Source organism: Notolepis coatsorum (genome assembly GCF_963971535.1).
Source record: "Notolepis coatsorum genome assembly, chromosome: 19".
Lineage (NCBI taxonomy): Eukaryota > Metazoa > Chordata > Actinopteri > Aulopiformes > Paralepididae > Notolepis > Notolepis coatsorum.
In genome coordinates, this window is record NC_140183.1 from 13,258,791 (window position 1) to 13,279,283 (window position 20,493).

The 20,493-nt window shown below is 49.1% G+C and overlaps 1 protein-coding gene across 1 annotated transcript in view; it reads right to left on the reverse strand.

Moving 5' to 3' along the window:
* sntb1 (syntrophin, basic 1) overlaps nt 1–20,357 on the reverse strand; it is a gene marked incomplete at its 5' end in the record, with an annotated part of 136,734 nt that extends 116,377 nt beyond the window's left edge. The window contains 6 exon segments of the mRNA XM_084336930.1: nt 19,781–19,787; nt 19,789–19,959; nt 19,961–20,164; nt 20,166–20,275; nt 20,278–20,330; nt 20,332–20,357. Of these exon segments, the coding sequence (XP_084193056.1) occupies nt 19,781–19,787; nt 19,789–19,959; nt 19,961–20,164; nt 20,166–20,275; nt 20,278–20,330; nt 20,332–20,357 (571 nt within the window).
* Nucleotides 20,358–20,493: the final 136 nt, after the last annotated feature.

Sequence of the window (20,493 nt, forward strand, 5' to 3'; positions counted from 1 at the left end):
GGTGGAACGTTTGGTGCACATGCGACGCGACCCGGATGGTAGAGCGGGTTACACACAACATAGCAGTGCTGCCTCAGAGCCGTTGCGGCTCTGGCAGTGCTCAAGCACCATGCCCAAAATATCCACCGTTTGCAACAACCTAACTCTGAAGTATGATTTCAAACGAGTGGGAACTACTGGGATATGTCTTGGAAACAAAAGAACTGGAGATAAAACATTGTGGAGTAAACATCGCGCAACGCCTGGGTGAAGTGACTGGAGCGGCTGGTTTGACCACGCAAAAGTGAAAGACGGCTCACTTGACCGCAGTGTATGGCATACCCAGAGTCTCATACCCAACTAAAAGTGAGTGCGTTATATGATATTACCAGTATGTTTGACTGCTGTCTTTTCCCTTTGTTTACATGTTTACATGAACAGCCACCACTGTAAACAATATTTTTTTCACCGATAGACTATGCAATGCCGCCCCCCGTAAAATCTATAATAATACAATTAATTAATAAAAAAAAACGAACGTTCGAACGTCCGTTCGAAAAACCCTGGCGAACGTTCGAACTAGGGCTGGGCGATATGGAAAAAAATCATATCGCGATAATGATATGATAATGTTATCATATTTCTCGATATCGATAATTATCGAATTGTTATAAGTATTAAAAAAATTATAAAAAAAAAATTTAACAACAGATGTATGTTTATTTTGCAGCAATTCTTTGTCATTGCCGCCATCTTTAGTGTTACATCCCCTCACACTCCAGTTCTCAGGCTGCAGCTGGTTTAAAAGCGAAAGTAAACCGGCTTCTCTGCTGGCTGTGGCTCCAGGGGAGTTGAACAGTTCTGGCTCTGCTAGTTTATTTTCGATCTTTTGGCGCTTTTTTGGTGGACAAACCACCGCACATGTGCACCGTGACTCGTGACTGGAGTCTAGTTCTGCTAGCACACATAGCCTACTGTGTACAGACGGTTTCAAACTGTATTTTAAATTAGAAAGCAAACAAAATAAATGGACAAGAGAAAAATAAATCTCAATTTGGTCAGTATTGTCATTTGGACAAGCAAAGCCATTACTTTAAGTTGCAGGCAAGAAATACAAGTCTGTCCACTGTCTCTGGTTTTAAAACTGCCCTGTTGCAGGTCACAAAAAAATAAAAAAATAAATTAAATAAAAAAAAAAAACGATTTTTCGATTTTTTTTCTTTTCGATATTCGATATCGATTATTAAAATATATCGCGATATTTATCGTTATCGTTATATCGCCCAGCCCTAGTTCGAACCCTAAAAACAGGGTTCGGGGACAGCCTTACTTGGAACCGACTGAGACAGAATCAATGACAAGTTCACTCTGAGTCCTCAACACGCTGGTAATATGTCTTAAGTGTCTCAAATGATCACACCTGTGATATCTGCGTTGGGGAATGCCATATATCTCACAACGCGAAAGCGCGTCCCCGTTCAAGTCATTTGCATACAAAACAACGCCTCCAGAGCTCCTTATAAGGCAACTAATGACGCAGCCGCGTGAAAATGGAATGGCGGAAGCGCTTTGCAAAAGTTGCGACCCATCAAAATTTGATTAGATTAATGTATTGGCATCATATATAGATATACACCTGCCGCAGTGCACGCACACACACACGCGCGCGTGCGCGCACGCAGTACTGTATATGAATGGATGAATGAAAACCTTATTTAACAGATTGCAGAATGGGTACAATACAGTACGGCTCAATACACACAATTGTTAAGGGGATGCAGACCAGATAAAGACGTTTGTCTTGTTATATATATATAGCCTACGGCGTAATGAATGAACGCAGTATAGGCTTATTATTCCATTAATTTACATTTACATTTAGTCATTTAGGTATATTGGTATCGGTATCGGCCGCCGATATCAGTAAAATAGCTGGATCGGTTATCGGTAAAAAACAAATGTAAATATCGGATTCTTTTAATTTTTATATATAATAAATAAAATAACAAATAACCATTCAGTACATTTATATCTATGTGTTAATTTGTTAAATTTAGTTTCACTAAGTTAGGAAAGTAATGTTTTAAGTCAAGCCTGATGTTGCCTTGCACAAAAGAATGATCCCAGTCTCTTCCACACAGTGACAGTGAGGCATACACTTTATTAATTGAATGAATGAAGTTTATTTTCTGTCTTTGTTTACAACAAATCAAAAACACACTTGTGATCCTTTACAATTCTTAAAAAATAAAATAAAAAACGTGGATACAATTTGTATTTTTTTTACTTTTGGGGGGGGGGGGGATTGGACAATGGGTATCGGATCGGTATCCAAACCCAGGTATCGGTATCGGGACTGAAAAAGTCGGATCGGTGCATCCATATACTGATTACTGTTGCTACCTCAGCTAACGTTACATAAGTTACACTAGGACACACTAGGACACTGTAGAAACACTAGGACACTGTAGGACACACTAGGACACTGTAGGACACACTAGGACACACTAGGACACACTAGGACACACTAGGACACACTAGGACACTGTAGGACACACTAGGACACACTAGGACACTGTAGGACACACTAGGACACTGTAGGACACACTAGGACACACTAGGACACACTAGGACACACTAGGACACTGTAGGACACACTAGGACACTGTAGGACACACTAGGACACACTAGGACACACTAGGACACATTAGGACACACTAGGACACTGTAGGACACACTAGGACACACTAGGACACACTAGGAGACACTAGGACACTGTAGGACACTGTAGGACACACTAGGACACTGTAGGACACTGTAGGACACACTAGGACACTGTAGGACACACTAGGACACTGTAGGACACACTAGGACACTGTAGGACACACTAGGACACTGTAGGACACTGTAGGACACACTAGGACACACTAGGACACTGTAGGACACACTAGGACACACTAGGACACACTAGGACACTGTAGGACACACTAGGACACACTAGGACACTGTAGGACACACCAGGACACACTAGGACACTGTAGGACACACTAGGACACACTAGGACACACTAGGACACACTAGGACACACTAGGACACTGTAGGACACACTAGGACACACTAGGACACACTAGGACACACTAGGACACACTAGGACACACCAGGACACACTAGGACACACTAGGACACACCAGGACACACTAGGACACACTAGGACACACTAGGACACACTAGGACACTGTAGGACACTGTAGGACACACTAGGACACACTAGGACACACTAGGACACACTAGGACACTGTAGGACACACTAGGACACACCAGGACACACTAGGACACACTAGGACACACTAGGACACACTAGGAGACACTAGGACACACTAGGACACTGTAGGACACACTAGGACACACTAGGACACACTAGGACACTGTAGGACACACTAGGACACACTAGGACACTGTAGGACACACTAGGACACTGTAGGACACACTAGGACACACTAGGACACACCAGGACACACTAGGACACACTAGGACACTGTAGGACACTGTAGGACACACTAGGACACTGTAGGACACACTAGGGCACACCAGGACACACTAGGACACTGTAGGACACACTAGGACACTGTAGGACACACTAGGTCACACCAGGTCACACTAGGACACACTAGGACACACTAGGACACACTAGGACACACTAGGACACACTAGGACACACTAGGACACTGTAGGACACACCAGGACACACTAGGACACACTAGGACACACTAGGACACTGTAGGACACTGTAGGACACACCAGGACACACCAGGACACACTAGGACACACTGTAGGACACACTAGGACACACCAGGACACACTAGGACACACTAGGACACTGTAGGACACACTAGGACACACTAGGACACACTAGGACACTGTAGGACACACTAGGACACACTAGGACACACTAGGACACACTAGGACACTGTAGGACACTGTAGGACACACTAGGACACACTAGGACACACCAGGACACACTAGGACACACTAGGACACTGTAGGACACACTAGGACACACTAGGACACACTAGGACACTGTAGGACACACTAGGACACACTAGGACACACTAGGAGACACTAGGACACACTAGGACACTGTAGGACACACTAGGACACACTAGGACACACTAGGACACTGTAGGACACTGTAGGACACACTAGGACACACTAGGACACACCAGGACACACTAGGACACACTAGGACACTGTAGGACACACTAGGACACACTAGGACACACCAGGACACACTAGGACACACTAGGACACTGTAGGACACACTAGGACACTGTAGGACACTGTAGGACACACTAGGACACACTAGGACACTGTAGGACACTGTAGGACACTGTAGGAGACACTAGGAGACACTAGGACACACTAGGACACACTAGGACACTGTAGGACACACTAGGACACACTAGGACACACCAGGACACACTAGGACACACTAGGACACACTAGGAGACACTAGGACACACTAGGACACACTAGGACACACCAGGACACACTAGGACACACTAGGACACTGTAGGACACACTAGGACACACTAGGACACACTAGGACACACCAGGACACACTAGGACACACTAGGACACACTAGGACACACTAGGACACACCAGGACACACTAGGACACACTAGGACACAGTAGGACACACTAGGACACACTAGGACACACTAGGACACACTATGTCACACTAGGACACACTAGGACACACTAGGACACTGTAGGACACACTAGGACACTGTAGGACACTGTAGGACACACTAGGACACACTAGGACACTGTAGGACACACTAGGACACACTAGGACACACTAGGACACACTAGGACACACCAGGACACACTAGGACACACTAGGACACTGTAGGACACACTAGGACACACTAGGACACACCAGGACACACTAGGACACACTAGGACACACTAGGACACACTAGGACACTGTAGGACACACTAGGACACACTAGGACACACTAGGACACACTAGGACACTGTAGGACACACTAGGACACACTAGGACACACTAGGACACACTAGGACACACTAGGACACTGTAGGACACACTAGGACACACTAGGACACACTAGGACACACTAGGACACACTAGGACACTGTAGGAGACACTAGGACACACTAGGACACTGTAGGACACACTAGGACACACTAGGAGACACTAGGACACACTAGGACACACTAGGACACACTAGGACACACTAGGACACACTAGGACACTGTAGGACACACTAGGACACACTAGGACACACTAGGACACACTAGGACACTGTAGGACACACTAGGACACACTAGGACAATGTAGGACACACTAGGACACACTAGGAGACACTAGGACACACTAGGACACACTAGGACACACTAGGACACTGTAGGACACACTAGGACACACTAGGAGACACTAGGACACACTAGGACACACTAGGACACACTAGGACACACTAGGACACTGTAGGACACACTAGGACACACTAGGACACTGTAGGACACACTAGGACACACTAGGACACACTAGGACACACTAGGACACTGTAGGACACACTAGGACACACTAGGACACTGTAGGACACACTAGGACACACTAGGACACACCAGGACACACTAGGACACACTAGGACACTGTAGGACACACTAGGACACACTATGACACACCAGGACACACTAGGACACACTAGGACACACTAGGACACACTAGGACACTGTAGGACACACCAGGACACACTAGGACACACTAGGACACACTAGGACACACTAGGACACTGTAGGACACACTAGGACACACTAGGACACACTAGGACACACTAGGACACTGTAGGACACTGTAGGACACACTAGGACACACTAGGACACACTAGGACACACTAGGACACTGTAGGAGACACTAGGACACACTAGGACACTGTAGGACACACTAGGACACACTAGGACACACTAGGACACACTAGGAGACACTAGGACACACTAGGACACACTAGGACACACTAGGAGACACTAGGACACACTAGGACACACTAGGACACACTAGGACACACTAGGACACACCAGGACACACTAGGAGACACTAGGACACACTAGGACACACCAGGACACTGTAGGACACACTAGGACACACTAGGACACACCAGGACACACTAGGACACACTAGGACACACTAGGACACACTAGGACACACTAGGAGACACTAGGACACACTCGGACACACTAGGACACACTAGGACACACTAGGACACACTAGGACACTGTAGGACACACTAGGACACACTAGGACACACTAGGACACACTAGGACACACCAGGACACACTAGGAGACACTAGGACACACTAGGAGACACTAGGACACACTAGGAGACACTAGGACACACTAGGACACACTAGGACACACTAGGACACTGTAGGACACACTAGGACACACTAGGACACACTAGGACACACTAGGAGACACTAGGACACACTAGGACACACTAGGACACACTAGGACACACCAGGTCACACTAGGACACACTAGGAGACACTAGGACACACCAGGTCACACTAGGACACACTAGGACACACCAGGACACACCAGGTCACACTAGGACACACTAGGAGACACTAGGACACACTAGGACACACTAGGACACACCAGGACACACCAGGTCACACTAGGACACACTAGGACACACCAGGTCACACTAGGACACACTAGGACACACTAGGACACACTAGGACACACTAGGACACACCAGGACACACCAGGTCACACTAGGACACACTAGGAGACACTAGGACACACCAGGTCACACTAGGACACACTAGGACACACTAGGACACACCAGGACACACCAGGTCACACTAGGACACACTAGGAGACACTAGGACACACTAGGACACACCAGGACACACCAGGTCACACTAGGACACACTAGGAGACACTAGGACACACTAGGACACACTAGGACACACTAGGAGACACTAGGACACACTAGGACACTGTAGGACACACTAGGACACACTAGGACACACCAGGACACACTAGGACACACTAGGACACACTAGGAGACACTAGGAGACACTAGGACACACTAGGACACACTAGGACACTGTAGGACACACTAGGACACACTAGGAGACACTAGGACACACTAGGACACACTAGGACACTGTAGGACACACTAGGACACTGTAGGACACACTAGGACACACTAGGAGACACTAGGACACACTAGGACACACTAGGACACACTAGGACACTGTAGGACACACTAGGAGACACTAGGACACACTAGGACACTGTAGGACACACTAGGAGACACTAGGACACACCAGGACACACCAGGACACACCAGGACACACTAGGACACTGTAGGACACACTAGGACACACTAGGACACACCAGGTCACACTAGGACACACTAGGACACACTAGGACACACTAGGACACACTAGGAGACACTAGGACACACTAGGACACACTAGGACACACTAGGACACACCAGGACACACCAGGTCACACTAGGACACACTAGGACACACCAGGACACACCAGGTCACACTAGGACACACTAGGAGACACTAGGACACACTAGGAGACACTAGGACACACCAGGTCACACTAGGACACACTAGGAGACACTAGGACACACTAGGACACACTAGGACACACTAGGACACACTAGGAGACACTATGACACACTAGGACACACTAGGACACACTAGGACACACTAGGAGACACTAGGACACACTAGGACACACTAGGACACACTAGGACACACTAGGACACACTAGGAGACACTAGGAGACACTAGGACACACTAGGACACACTAGGACACTGTAGGACACACTAGGAGACACTAGGACACACTAGGAGACACTAGGACACACTAGGACACACTAGGACACTGTAGGACACACTAGGACACACCAGGACACTGTAGGACACACTAGGACACACTAGGACACACTAGGACACTGTAGGACACTGTAGGACACACTAGGAGACACTAGGACACACCAGGACACACTAGGACACACTAGGACACTGTAGGACACACTAGGACACACTAGGACACACTAGGACACACTAGGAGACACTAGGACACACTAGGACACACTAGGACACACTAGGACACACCAGGACACTGTAGGACACACTAGGACACACTAGGACACACTAGGACACACTAGGACACTGTAGGACACTGTAGGACACACTAGGACACACTAGGACACACTAGGACACTGTAGGACACTGTAGGACACACTAGGACACACTAGGACACACTAGGACACTGTAGGACACTGTAGGACACACTAGGACACACTAGGACACACTAGGACACACTAGGAGACACTATGACACACTAGGACACACTAGGACACACTAGGACACACTAGGAGACACTAGGACACACTAGGACACACTAGGACACACTAGGACACACTAGGACACACTAGGAGACACTAGGAGACACTAGGACACACTAGGACACACTAGGACACTGTAGGACACACTAGGAGACACTAGGACACACTAGGAGACACTAGGACACACTAGGACACACTAGGACACTGTAGGACACACTAGGACACACCAGGACACTGTAGGACACACTAGGACACACTAGGACACACTAGGACACTGTAGGACACTGTAGGACACACTAGGAGACACTAGGACACACCAGGACACACTAGGACACACTAGGACACTGTAGGACACACTAGGACACACTAGGACACACTAGGACACACTAGGAGACACTAGGACACACTAGGACACACTAGGACACACTAGGACACACCAGGACACTGTAGGACACACTAGGACACACTAGGACACACTAGGACACACTAGGACACTGTAGGACACTGTAGGACACACTAGGACACACTAGGACACACTAGGACACTGTAGGACACTGTAGGACACACTAGGACACACTAGGACACACTAGGACACTGTAGGACACTGTAGGACACACTAGGACACACTAGGACACTGTAGGACACTGTAGGACACACTAGGACACACCAGGACACACTAGGACACACTAGGACACACTAGGACACACTAGGACACACTAGGACACTGTAGGACACACTAGGACACACTAGGACACTGTAGGACACACTAGGACACACTAGGACACACTAGGACACTGTAGGACACACTAGGACACACTAGGACACACTAGGACACACTAGGACACTGTAGGACACACTAGGACACACTAAGACACACTAGGACACACTAGGACACTGTAGGACACACTAGGACACACCAGGACACTTTAGGACACACTAGGACACACTAGGACACACCAGGACACACTAGGACACACTAGGACACACTAGGACACACTAGGACACTGTAGGACACACTAGGACACACTAGGACACACTAGGAGACACTAGGAGACACTAGGACACACTAGGACACACCAGGACACACTAGGAGACACTAGGACACACCAGGACACACTAGGAGACACTAGGACACACTAGGACACACCAGGACACACCAGGACACACTAGGAGACACTAGAACACTCATAATTCAGTCCGATTTCCACCTCTGCTTTATATGTCAGTGAGTCTGCCAATGTCCCCCATCATTCACAGTGAGGCTTGCTAATCAGATTCAGGAGGACTAGGTAACAGCACTTCACCCAATAATAGCTCAAAAGCCACCACCAATGTGCCAATTATCCCAGAGCCATACAGTGGGAAATGTCAATTAAACTTACAGGCCACTGTAAAGGAGTGAGAGAGAGTGTTCAGAGCATGGAGAGCATACAAGAGCGTCCATTATATCCGTGTCCCCTTTTCTCAAAGCCTTGTTTCTCAAAACGCCTGGAGCTTTTCCGAGCCTCCATGTGCCAGTGTTGTAGTACTCGAGTCCAGGACTCGCACTCAAGTCCGACTAGAGTCCTGATCTTCTGACTGCATTCGGACTCGGAAGGTGCAGACGAGGACTTGTTCATTGATAAATACAGTTTTTATGAAAAGAGAAATTCTGTAATAGGCCTTAATCATTTGGCATAAGATATTGATGGCTATATTAGTAGCCTACCGTAACCGTACCATATATATATATATATATATATATATATATATATATATATATATACATCCATAATATGCTGTAGAGCTCTGATGCTTACAGAGCAAAGTAGCTAAGAAGTTATCAGAGCCACAATCATTATCATCATAATTTTTTTTTTATCTACTTTTTCTCCCCATTTTTTCAATTTTTCTCCCGTCCCCAATTTCGTATTGTCCAATTCTCCCCTCCCCTGTCTCGAACGCTGTTGGCCATGCCTCCCACAAGCCGGCTGCAATGGACGAAGCCTTGCATCACGTGTCCCCTCCGGTACTCGAGGAGGCAGCCGTCGCATCTTTTCACCTGCACAGCGCGATCTCTCAGCGGCGAGGGTCTGCGTGGGAGGGACACGCCGCCCTCGTCGCTTCCTGATTCTACTGCGCAGGCGCACCAACCGACCTGTAGGAGTCGCTGTCCACAACGTCCGATCCCCACCCACCAGCTTCCCACCCCCTAATACTGCCAATTGGATTAGTATGAACGACCAGCCAAGCTGGTAGCAACGGCGAGAGCTGGGCTCGAACCCAGCATCTCCTGCATTGGTGGCGAGCGCCTTGCCCACTCACTACGCCACCTAGCCGCCCTCATTATCATCATCATCATCATCATCCTTCATCTGGACTGCCTCATCACTGTCCAGCCCGAGAGCCTTTGCTCTGGGTGTCAAGAGAGTTTTGGTACAGTTGTCCTCACATTTGCAATCGTTCCGTGGCGTTCCGTGCCCGGGGACGCTGATTCGCTCCCCAAACCACCTGTTCAAGTGGTCCCGGGGACGGAACGCAGCGATCTCATTACACTACAATCGTGCTCGGAAACGGCCCCGGATGCCTAGTGAGAAAGCACCCTGAGCAGCTCTGCGAGACCCGTTAAGCAATGAATGCTGCAATTATTCTTATACTATAACTATTACAGGGTACCTTGTGTCTGGTGGTAAATAGAGCACCTTGACCACGGTTATTTAGTACGGTGATTTTAACTGGGTTGGGTCATCCCCCCCCCCCCCCCCCCCCACACACACACACACATACACACACACACACACATTACACATACATACATACACACACGTCACACACACACACACACACACACACCTAACAGGGTCGCTCTACAGATGTGAACAAATGTCACTTTTGCACAAGTGGGAGGCTCTGGAGCACATTCCTAAGAAATGTGATCTATGTATCTCACATAACTCTTCACAACTTTGCCAAATCTTTCCCCGGATTTTCAATAAAGTTGCAGTAAGTGTGTGTGTGTGTGTGTGTGCGTGCGTGCGTGTGTGTGTGTGTGTGTGTGTGTGTGTGTGTACTGTCTCTTGGTGATGTTTTAACCATCAGGTGTGTTGAGTCACGGTCTTGTTTCCAGAGGGATTGTTTATTTTCCTGTTTTCTAATGAGTTTTCAAGAGCCAAAAGGCGCCCCACCCACCCACCCACCCACCCACCCACCCACCCACCCACCCACCCACACACACACACACACACACACACACACACACACACACACACACACACACACACACACACACACACACACACACACACACACACACACACACACACACACACACACACACACACACACACACACACACACACACACACACACACACACACACACACACACACACACACACACACACACACACACACACACACACACACACACACACACACACACACACACACACACACACACACACACACACACACACACACACACACACACACACACACATATCCTTGGGGAGGTGAAGTATCTCTCCCACCAGATGAATCAGATGTTTCCCCTGGTCTCGCTCTCTTCCTCTGGCTGGGACACCACCCCCCAAACGGACTGGACCCCCAGACTCACACCACCCCCCAAACGGACTGGACCCCCAGACTCACACCACCGGCCAAACGGACTGGACCCCCAGACTCACACCACCCGCCAAACGGACTGGACCCCCAGACTCACACCACCCCCCAAACGGACTGGACCCCCAGACTCACACCACCCCCCAAACGGACTGGACCCCCAGACTCACACCACCCGCCAAACGGACTGGACCCCCAGACTCACACCACCGGCCAAACGGACTGGACCCCCAGACTCACACCACCCGCCAAACGGACTGGACCCCCAGACTCACACCACCCCCCAAACGGACTGGACCCCCAGACGCACAAAACGGACTGGACCCCCAGACGCACACCACCCGCCAAACGGACTGGACCCCCAGACTTACACCACCCCCCAAACGGACTGGACCCCCAGACGCACACCACCCCCCAAACGGACTGGACCCCCAGACGCACAAAACGGACTGGACCCCCAGACGCACACCACCCGCCAAACGGACTGGACCCCCAGACTCACACCACCCCCCAAACGGACTGGACCCCCAGACTCACACCACCCCCCAAACGGACTGGACCCCCAGACGCACAAAACGGACTGGACCCCCAGACGCACACCACCCGCCAAACGGACTGGACCCCCAGACTTACACTACCCCCAAATGGGAACCAGCAGCTGAACTGCACGGTGGAGGTGGTTTTGAGAGGCACTTAGCCAAAGAAAACACAATCTCACACATACATCCAAAACTGCAGTTGTGAGTGCCGTCCTTCGGATGAGGTGCTAAACCGAGGTCCTGACTGAATTCGGTCGTTAAAGAACCCAGGGCGCCTATCGCAAAGAGTAAGGGGTTCCACGACGTTCCTGGTCAAATTCCCAATCAGGTCTCTGACATCAAGGCCACCTAATCATCGCTTCCCCTTAATTGGCTGATATCAATCCCTGTCTCCTGAGCCGTTCAGCCATTGTGTAGTGTGATGTGTGCCGGGTGCCAGTGTATGGCAGCCATTGAGCCTGTGTAGCCCAAGGTTGGGTGCTACGTGGTGGTGAAGGAGGCAATTTCCACCCTACATTGTAAATCGCTTTGAGTGTCTAGAAAAGCGCTATATAAATGCAAGTAAACAGTTTTGGACACGTTCATTTGATTGCATTTTTTATTCACACCAAATTAGGTTGAATGTGGCCACCAGTGATGTCATCAGAGACGTTGAATCCATTGAGCTGTAATTAACACAACACCTTGTCTTATAGGGACTGATACGTTATAATTCCATTGATCTGTAATTAACACAACACCTTGTCTTATAGGGACTGATACGTTATAATTCCATTGATCTGTAATTAACACAACACCTTGTCTTATAGGGACTGATACGTTATAATTCCATTGATCTGTAATTAACACAACACCTTGTCTTATAGGGACTGCTACCTTATCTGTAACGGACCACTTGAGATTAAATATGTCTAGACAATATCCTTTGCTGTTTACTAAATAATATTGATGTTGTATGTACGCCTTGAAATGACGTGTGGGATTTTACCCGAGTTCGATACCCGTATGCCTATATAAATCTGTCCCTATTGGCGCACCGTTAATCAGGACAGCTGGAAGCACCTGTGAAGTGATGTAGTCGGTCGGCAGCAGGAACGTTTGGTGCGTCTTCATCTCGCCTTTGTATTCCTGTGCGTCGCAACTTTTATCCTGTTGTATCATGTATTGATCATGTGTTTTAAATGGAAGAAAGGACCTTTTCGTTTACATTCCTTGGAGAGCGCAACAAGGTATGCTTTGTTGTTTATTTGATTATGGTTGTAACTTTGTATAATGTAATTTGTGAATGAATGATTTTATGTCTTGTGTAAGAATGTAATCCTTGTAGTTCTGATACCAATGTTATTTAGTTTAGTGTTTGTACTGTGCTGTGGAAACCGTTATGTGAAATGTTTGTTTGTCTGTTTATGTATGTTTCCAATGCAGTTTTCACGGTGCTATAAGATGACGTCACGGATGGACAAATAAATAAAGATCGTCTTATGCATCAGTCGAGACTCTGTCGTTTGGATCCAAGGGCTGTAACATTTAATTGAGCTATAATTAACACAACACCTTGTCTTATAGGGACTGCTACCTTATCATCTCATTGATCTGTAATTAACACAACACCTTGTCTTATAGGGACTGCTACCTTATCATCTCATTGATCTGTAATTAACACAACACCTTGTCTTATAGGGACTGCTACCTTATCATCTCATTGATCTGTAATTAACACAACACCTTGTCTTATAGGGACAGCTACCTTATCATTGATCTGTAATTAACACAACACCTTGTCTTATAGGGACTGCTACCTTATCATCTCATTGATCTGTAATTAACACAACACCTTGTCTTATAGGGACAGCTACCTTATCATTGATCTGTAATTAACACAACACCTTGTCTTATAGGGACGGCTACCTTATCATCTCATTGATCTGTAATTAACACAACACAAGGATTCAATGTCCCCGATGACATCACTGGTGGCCATATTCAAACTCATATACTCAAATAACTGTCACAACTAAATGAATGTGCGCACAACAGTTTTTGGATGTCTGTGCGATTATGCGCAAGACAAATCGATCCCCCCTCACTACTTTTGAGGACTCTATCGCAGAGTTGTTCACAAACTTTTATTATTTTATTTATTTATTTACTTTATTTAGTTTGGCGCATGTTGCCGTGCCAACCAGAGGGGGGTCCAGATGACCACCGCCTCCATCCAGGAAGCCTGTGCCTGAGGGAGCCAGCAGCCCCCCCTGAGAAACGCACTGTTTACGCACTGACGCCGGCGTGGAAACTTAACCCGTTCACTGCCACACTACAGAAGGTTAACCCTTTACTATCACACTACCGACGGTCGGTAGTGTGATAGTAAAGGGTTAACCTTCTGTAGTGTGGCAGTGAAAGGGTTAACCTGCTGGCATGTGGCAGTGAAAGGGTTAACCTTCTGTGTATTGTCGCAGTGAAAGGGTTAACCGTTTAGTAGCGCGGCAGTGAAAGGCTTAAAGGGGAATGCCGCTCAATTTGACACAGGCTGGCGGTCGAGGCCCCCGAGCGGGTCCTGAGGAAAGCCCATAAGATATTTGTTCAGCTTGTTTAGACTGAGGCACACAGAGGCCCCCGGCGGAAGCCTGCCCTGCAGATACTGTTAGAAACATCACAATCATACAACTGAAAGGCTCAATCTGCCCGTGTTACACGCCGGGGTCAGAGGGATTCTCAAACCTCAACATCACAACAACACTTCAGGTCGGGGAGGAGCCCCGGATTTAAACGATTTATTTTAGTTTTTTTTATCCTGTCAAACATGAGCTTTGTCTTTCTAACATCTTTGTTAGTCGATGGGCCTAGTCGCTGGGCCTAGTCGTTGGTCCTAGTCGCTGGGCCTAGTCGCTGGGCCTAGTCGTTGGTCCTAGTCGCTGGGCCTAGTCGTTGGTCCTAGTCGCTGGGACTAGTCGCTGGGCCTAGTCGCTGGGCCTAGTCGATGGGCCTAGTCGCTGGTCCTAGTCGCTGGGCCTAGTCGCTGGTCCTAGTCGCTAGGCCTAGTTGATGGGCCTAGTCGCTGGGCCTAGTTGATGGGCCTAGTTGATGGTCCTAGTCGCTGGGCCTAGTTGATGGGCCTAGTCGCTGGGCCTAGTTGATGGGCCTAGTTGATGGGCCTAGTCGCTGGGCCTAGTTGATGGGACTAGTCGCTGGGCCTAGTTGATGGGACTAGTCGCTGGGCCTAGTTGATGGGACTAGTCGCTGGGCCTAGTTGATGGGACTAGTCACTGGGCCTAGTTGATGGGCCTAGTCGCTGGGCCTAGTTGATGGGACTAGTCGCTGGGCCTAGTCGCTGGGCCTAGTTGATGGGCCTAGTCGCTGGGCCTAGTCGTTGGGCCTAGTCGATGGGACTAGTCGCTGGGCCTAGTCGCTGGGCCTAGTCACTGGGCCTAGTCGCTGGGCCTAGTCGCTGGGCCTAGTCGCTGGGCCTAGTCGATGGGACTAGTCGCTGGGCCTAGTCGCTGGGCCTAGTCACTGGGCCTAGTCGCTGGGCCTAGTCGCTGGGCCTAGTCGCTGGGCCTAGTCGTTGGGCCTAGTCGATGGGACTAGTCGCTGGGCCTAGTCGCTGGGCCTAGTCACTGGGCCTAGTCGCTGGGCCTAGTCGCTGGGCCTAGTCGATGGGCCTAGTCGCTGGGCCTAGTCGCTGGGCCTAGTCGATGGGCCTAGTCGCTGGGCCTAGTCGCTGGGCCTAGTCGCTGGGCCTAGTCGCTGGGCCTAGTCGATGGGCCTAGTCGCTGGGCCTAGTCGCTGGGCCTAGTTGCTGGTCCTAGTCGCGAGCACAGGACCAGGGATCAGCAGCAGCCATGCGTGCATTAGATGGTGTGCTTTAGGGCACAGTTTTATACTTAGATAGGTAGATAGTAGCATACAATGTCTGGTACCTATGAATTCCAAGGTACCGATTAGGCCGTCTAGCTTCCACTTTACACCTCTGTCCCTGTCCCTTTCAGACTGAGCCCAGCACGACCTCCGAGAGCCAGTGATGTCACTGTCCGTACCGCACCGTGTAATGCTTGAGTTGGTTCTCATTCCAAACAATTGAAAGTCTGACACATTAACAAGTAAATGTCCATTCTGCTCTCTCTCTCTTTCTCTCTCTCTGTCTTCTGTCTCTCTCTTCTTGGCCTATTCCACTCTATCTCTCCATTTCTCTCTCTCTCTCTCTCTCTCTCTCTGAAGTGCATTCTCTCTGTGTCTCTCTCATTCCTGCCTCTCTCTTTCTCTTTCTCTTCCTCTCTTTTGCTGTCTTTCTCTTAAAGGGGAACTATTTTACTATTTCTTTCACTATTTGGGCACTTTTACACAATTCCTGTGAGTCTATGGAACACCTCTGTAAGGTTTTTTATTGAATTTTTTTTATTCATTGTTTTGTATTTCTAATCAAGTACTCAAAAACAGCATTTTTCTACCTCAAGATCTTAAGCCGTTTTGAGGCTGGGCTCCAACCACTGTGTGGCCTGGTGGCAACTGCCACATCAACTGCCACATTATTATGCAGCTGAGAAACCTCTGACATCACAGATATGCACATTTTCAGATGACTCAGTTCAGTGAGGGTGAATATTGTGAGAGGAGAATTGAAGAATGCGCCAATTATGAGAATTAGAGACATAGATCCCTATTAATATAAGTCCACATAGCTAGGAAACAATGAAAAAGGCCATTTATAAGATAGTTTCCCCCCTGTTAAAAGTTTGAAGTTGGGTGAAATGTCCCTGCAAGAATAGAAGGACCCATAAAACGGATATTTTCCAGTGAGTGTGTATGCATGCCTGTGTGTGTGTGTGTGACTGTGTGTGTGTGTGTCTGTGTACGTGTGTGTGTGTGTGTGTATGTATGCATGTCTGTGTGTATGTGTGTGTCTCTGTGTGTGTATGTATGTCTGTGTGTGTGTGCCTCAGACCTACTCCTATCCAAGCTCCGGGAGGGTAATCAAAGAGAAGCCGCTTATTCTCAGTCCTTGCCCCACAATGGTGGAATGAACTACCCACCCCAGTTAGGACAGCCGAAACACGTCCAATCTTTCGCCGTCGACTAAAGACGCACTTCTTCAACATTATCTGAAATAATGAAAAAAATAAAAAAAAATCTAACCCCAACTAACCTTACTGTCATGCACTTGTCCTAATAAACTAACCTACACTGTAACACGCAACACTTTGATGAACATTGTTACTCAGCTGATAGAGTTGTGCCCTTCCTGATGACTTGTCGTACAGAACTTGTAAGTCGCTTTGGATAAAAGCATCAGCTAAATGACTATAAATGTAAATGTGCCTGTGTGTGTGTGTGTGCCTGTGTGTGTATGCATGTCTGTGTGTGTGTGTGCCTGTGTATGCATGCCTGGTGTGTGTGTGTGTGTGTGTGTGTGTGTGTGTGTGTGTGTGTGTGTGTGTGTGTGTGTGTGTGTGTGTGGCGCGTGCGTGTGTGTCTCTAGGGAGGGTCATTATGATGTTGTGCTTCAAAGTGAAACCACCAGGCAGCTACCAGCCTAATTTTCAATCTTCATCATCTCTCCTGTTGGCTAAAGAACAGTCACACCACTCCTCTTCCTCACTGGACTCTGTGGTGTAAATCACTTACAGCAGAGGAAGATAAAAATGCCATGTGGAGTGTGTGTGGTGTGTGTGTGGTGTGTGTGTGTGTGTGTGTGTGTGTGTGTGTGTGTGTGTGTGTGTGTGTGTGTGTGTGTGTGTGTGTGTGTGTGTGTGTGTGTGTGTGTGAGTGAGTGAGAGAGAGGGGGGGACAAGGAGAGAGAGGGGGAGTGAGAAAGACAGAGAGGGATAGAGAGAGAGTGTGAGGGGGGCAAAGAGAGAGGGGGGAGTGAGTAAGTAAGTGTGTGTGTGTGTGTGTGTGTGTGTGTGTGTGTGTGTGTGTGTGTGTGTGTGTGTGTGTGTGTGAGGGGGGACAAGGAGAGAGGGGGGAGTGAGAAAGAGAGAGAGAGAGAGAGAGAGAGAGAGAGAGAGGAGAGAGAGAGAGAGAGAGAGAGAGAGAGAGACAGAGACAGAGAGACAGAGAGAGTGAGAGGTAAGTATGTGTAGTGTTAGTGTGGTCTCACACATTTCTCCATTGGTGTCTGGTTACGTAATAATAATTTCCTACAAAATGCCAGCTATTTCTTCTCACAACATAGCCAGGCAGACAGTCACACTGCACAGATCCCAGCTTTAAGCCAGGGGCCAGCACTCAACAGCTAGTGTTAAACCAGGGGCCAGCGCTGTGTCTCAACAGCTAGAGTTAAGCCAGGGGCCAGCGCTGTGTCTCAACAGCTAGAGATAAGCCAGGGGCCAGCGCTGTGTCTCAACAGCTAGAGATAAACCAGGGGCCAGCGCTGTGTCTCAACAGCTAGAGATAAACCAGGGGCCAGCGCTGTGTCTCAACAGCTAGAGATAAGCCAGGGGCCAGCGCTGTGTCTCAAACAGCTAGAGATAAACCAGGGGCCAGCGCTGTGTCTCAACAGCTAGAGTTAAACCAGGGGCCAGCGCTGTGTCTCAACAGCTAGAGATAAGCCAGGGGCCAGCGCTGGTGTCTCAACAGCTAGAGATAAACCAGGGGCCAGCGCTGTGTCTCAACAGCTAGAGTTAAACCAGGGGCCAGCGCTGTGTCTCAACAGCTAGAGATAAACCAGGGGCCAGCGCTGTGTCTCAACAGCTAGTGTTAAGCCAGGGGCCAGCGCTGTGTCTCAACAGCTAGAGTTAAGCCAGGGGCCAGGGCTGGGTCTCAACAGCTAGAGTTAAGCCAGGGGCCAGGGCTGGGTCTCAAGACCAAACATGAAGCATGTTGAGGGGCATATTGAGGGGCGTCTATTTCATCAAAACAATCCTATACACTGGAAGTGTATCATCAGCTTTCTGGGACGTTTTTTTTGCCAGAAGCCCCTGTTCCTGTCTCCCCTAAGAGCTGCATTGAACTTCTAGCCACGTTATGGACGAATCCCTGTCTAACCACCAACACCACACAACACATAAATACACAAATAAAGCCGTCATGCAGAGTAAACCGACGTTCACTTCTCTTGAAATGCAAACACCAAGACATAATGGCTCTGAAGAAGGCACTCGCAGGTGACGCAAAATAAAGTCCAGCTGTAGTCTACTGGGAGTTACTGATGGCATGGGAATGAAAGGTGTGCGCGTAAAGCCATACACATAATGTCTCGTGTAGGACCCCCCTCCCCTCCTACACACACGTCACACACACCGAGTCCGGGGGTCTTCTTACCCTCCAGCGGTCACCTCTCTCCCGGCGCGCTTCAGCGCCTGCACCGCCTCGTCGTGCGTCGCGTCCCGCAGGTTCACGCCGTTCACGGAGAGGATGGCGTCGCCCACGTACAGCGCCTGGGTCTGGTCCGCGGCGAGACCCGTGAAGATCTTGCTGATCAGGATCGGCATCTTGTTCTCCCTTGCCGCCCTTGATGCTGATCCCCAGCCCACCCACCTCCTGCTTGCTCACCGTGACGCAGCGCTTGCGGTTGGCGATGGCCTCGGGCACCTGCTCCGGTAGGTCCGTGAAGGCGGTGCGCGCGGGGGCGGCGGCGGTCCCGGGACTGTTGGGTCGACGGCCGGGGAGACCCGTGTTGTTGTTCCCGTTGTAGGATCCGTTGGCCGGTGCCGTTGAAGTTGTTGACATGGTCGCTGTTGTTGTTCCCGCCGCTCGTCTCCTCCTCGCAGCTCAGCGTCAGCGCGTCCTCGTTCAAGTTGGCCAGAACTTTGTGCACCGCTCCCGAACCAGGACCTCCAGGAACCCACTCCTCTGCACCCTGGTTCCCAGAAGCTCCCCTCGCTGCTACCACCGCCATCTTTGGAGCATTCTTTAAAATGCCATGTGATTTTTTTTCTTTTTTACTTACTGTACAGGCTACTCTCTCACACACGCTCGTCCCCCTTCTCTCCCTGTTCCCCCCCTCTCCCTCTTCTATCCCTCTCTCTCCCTCT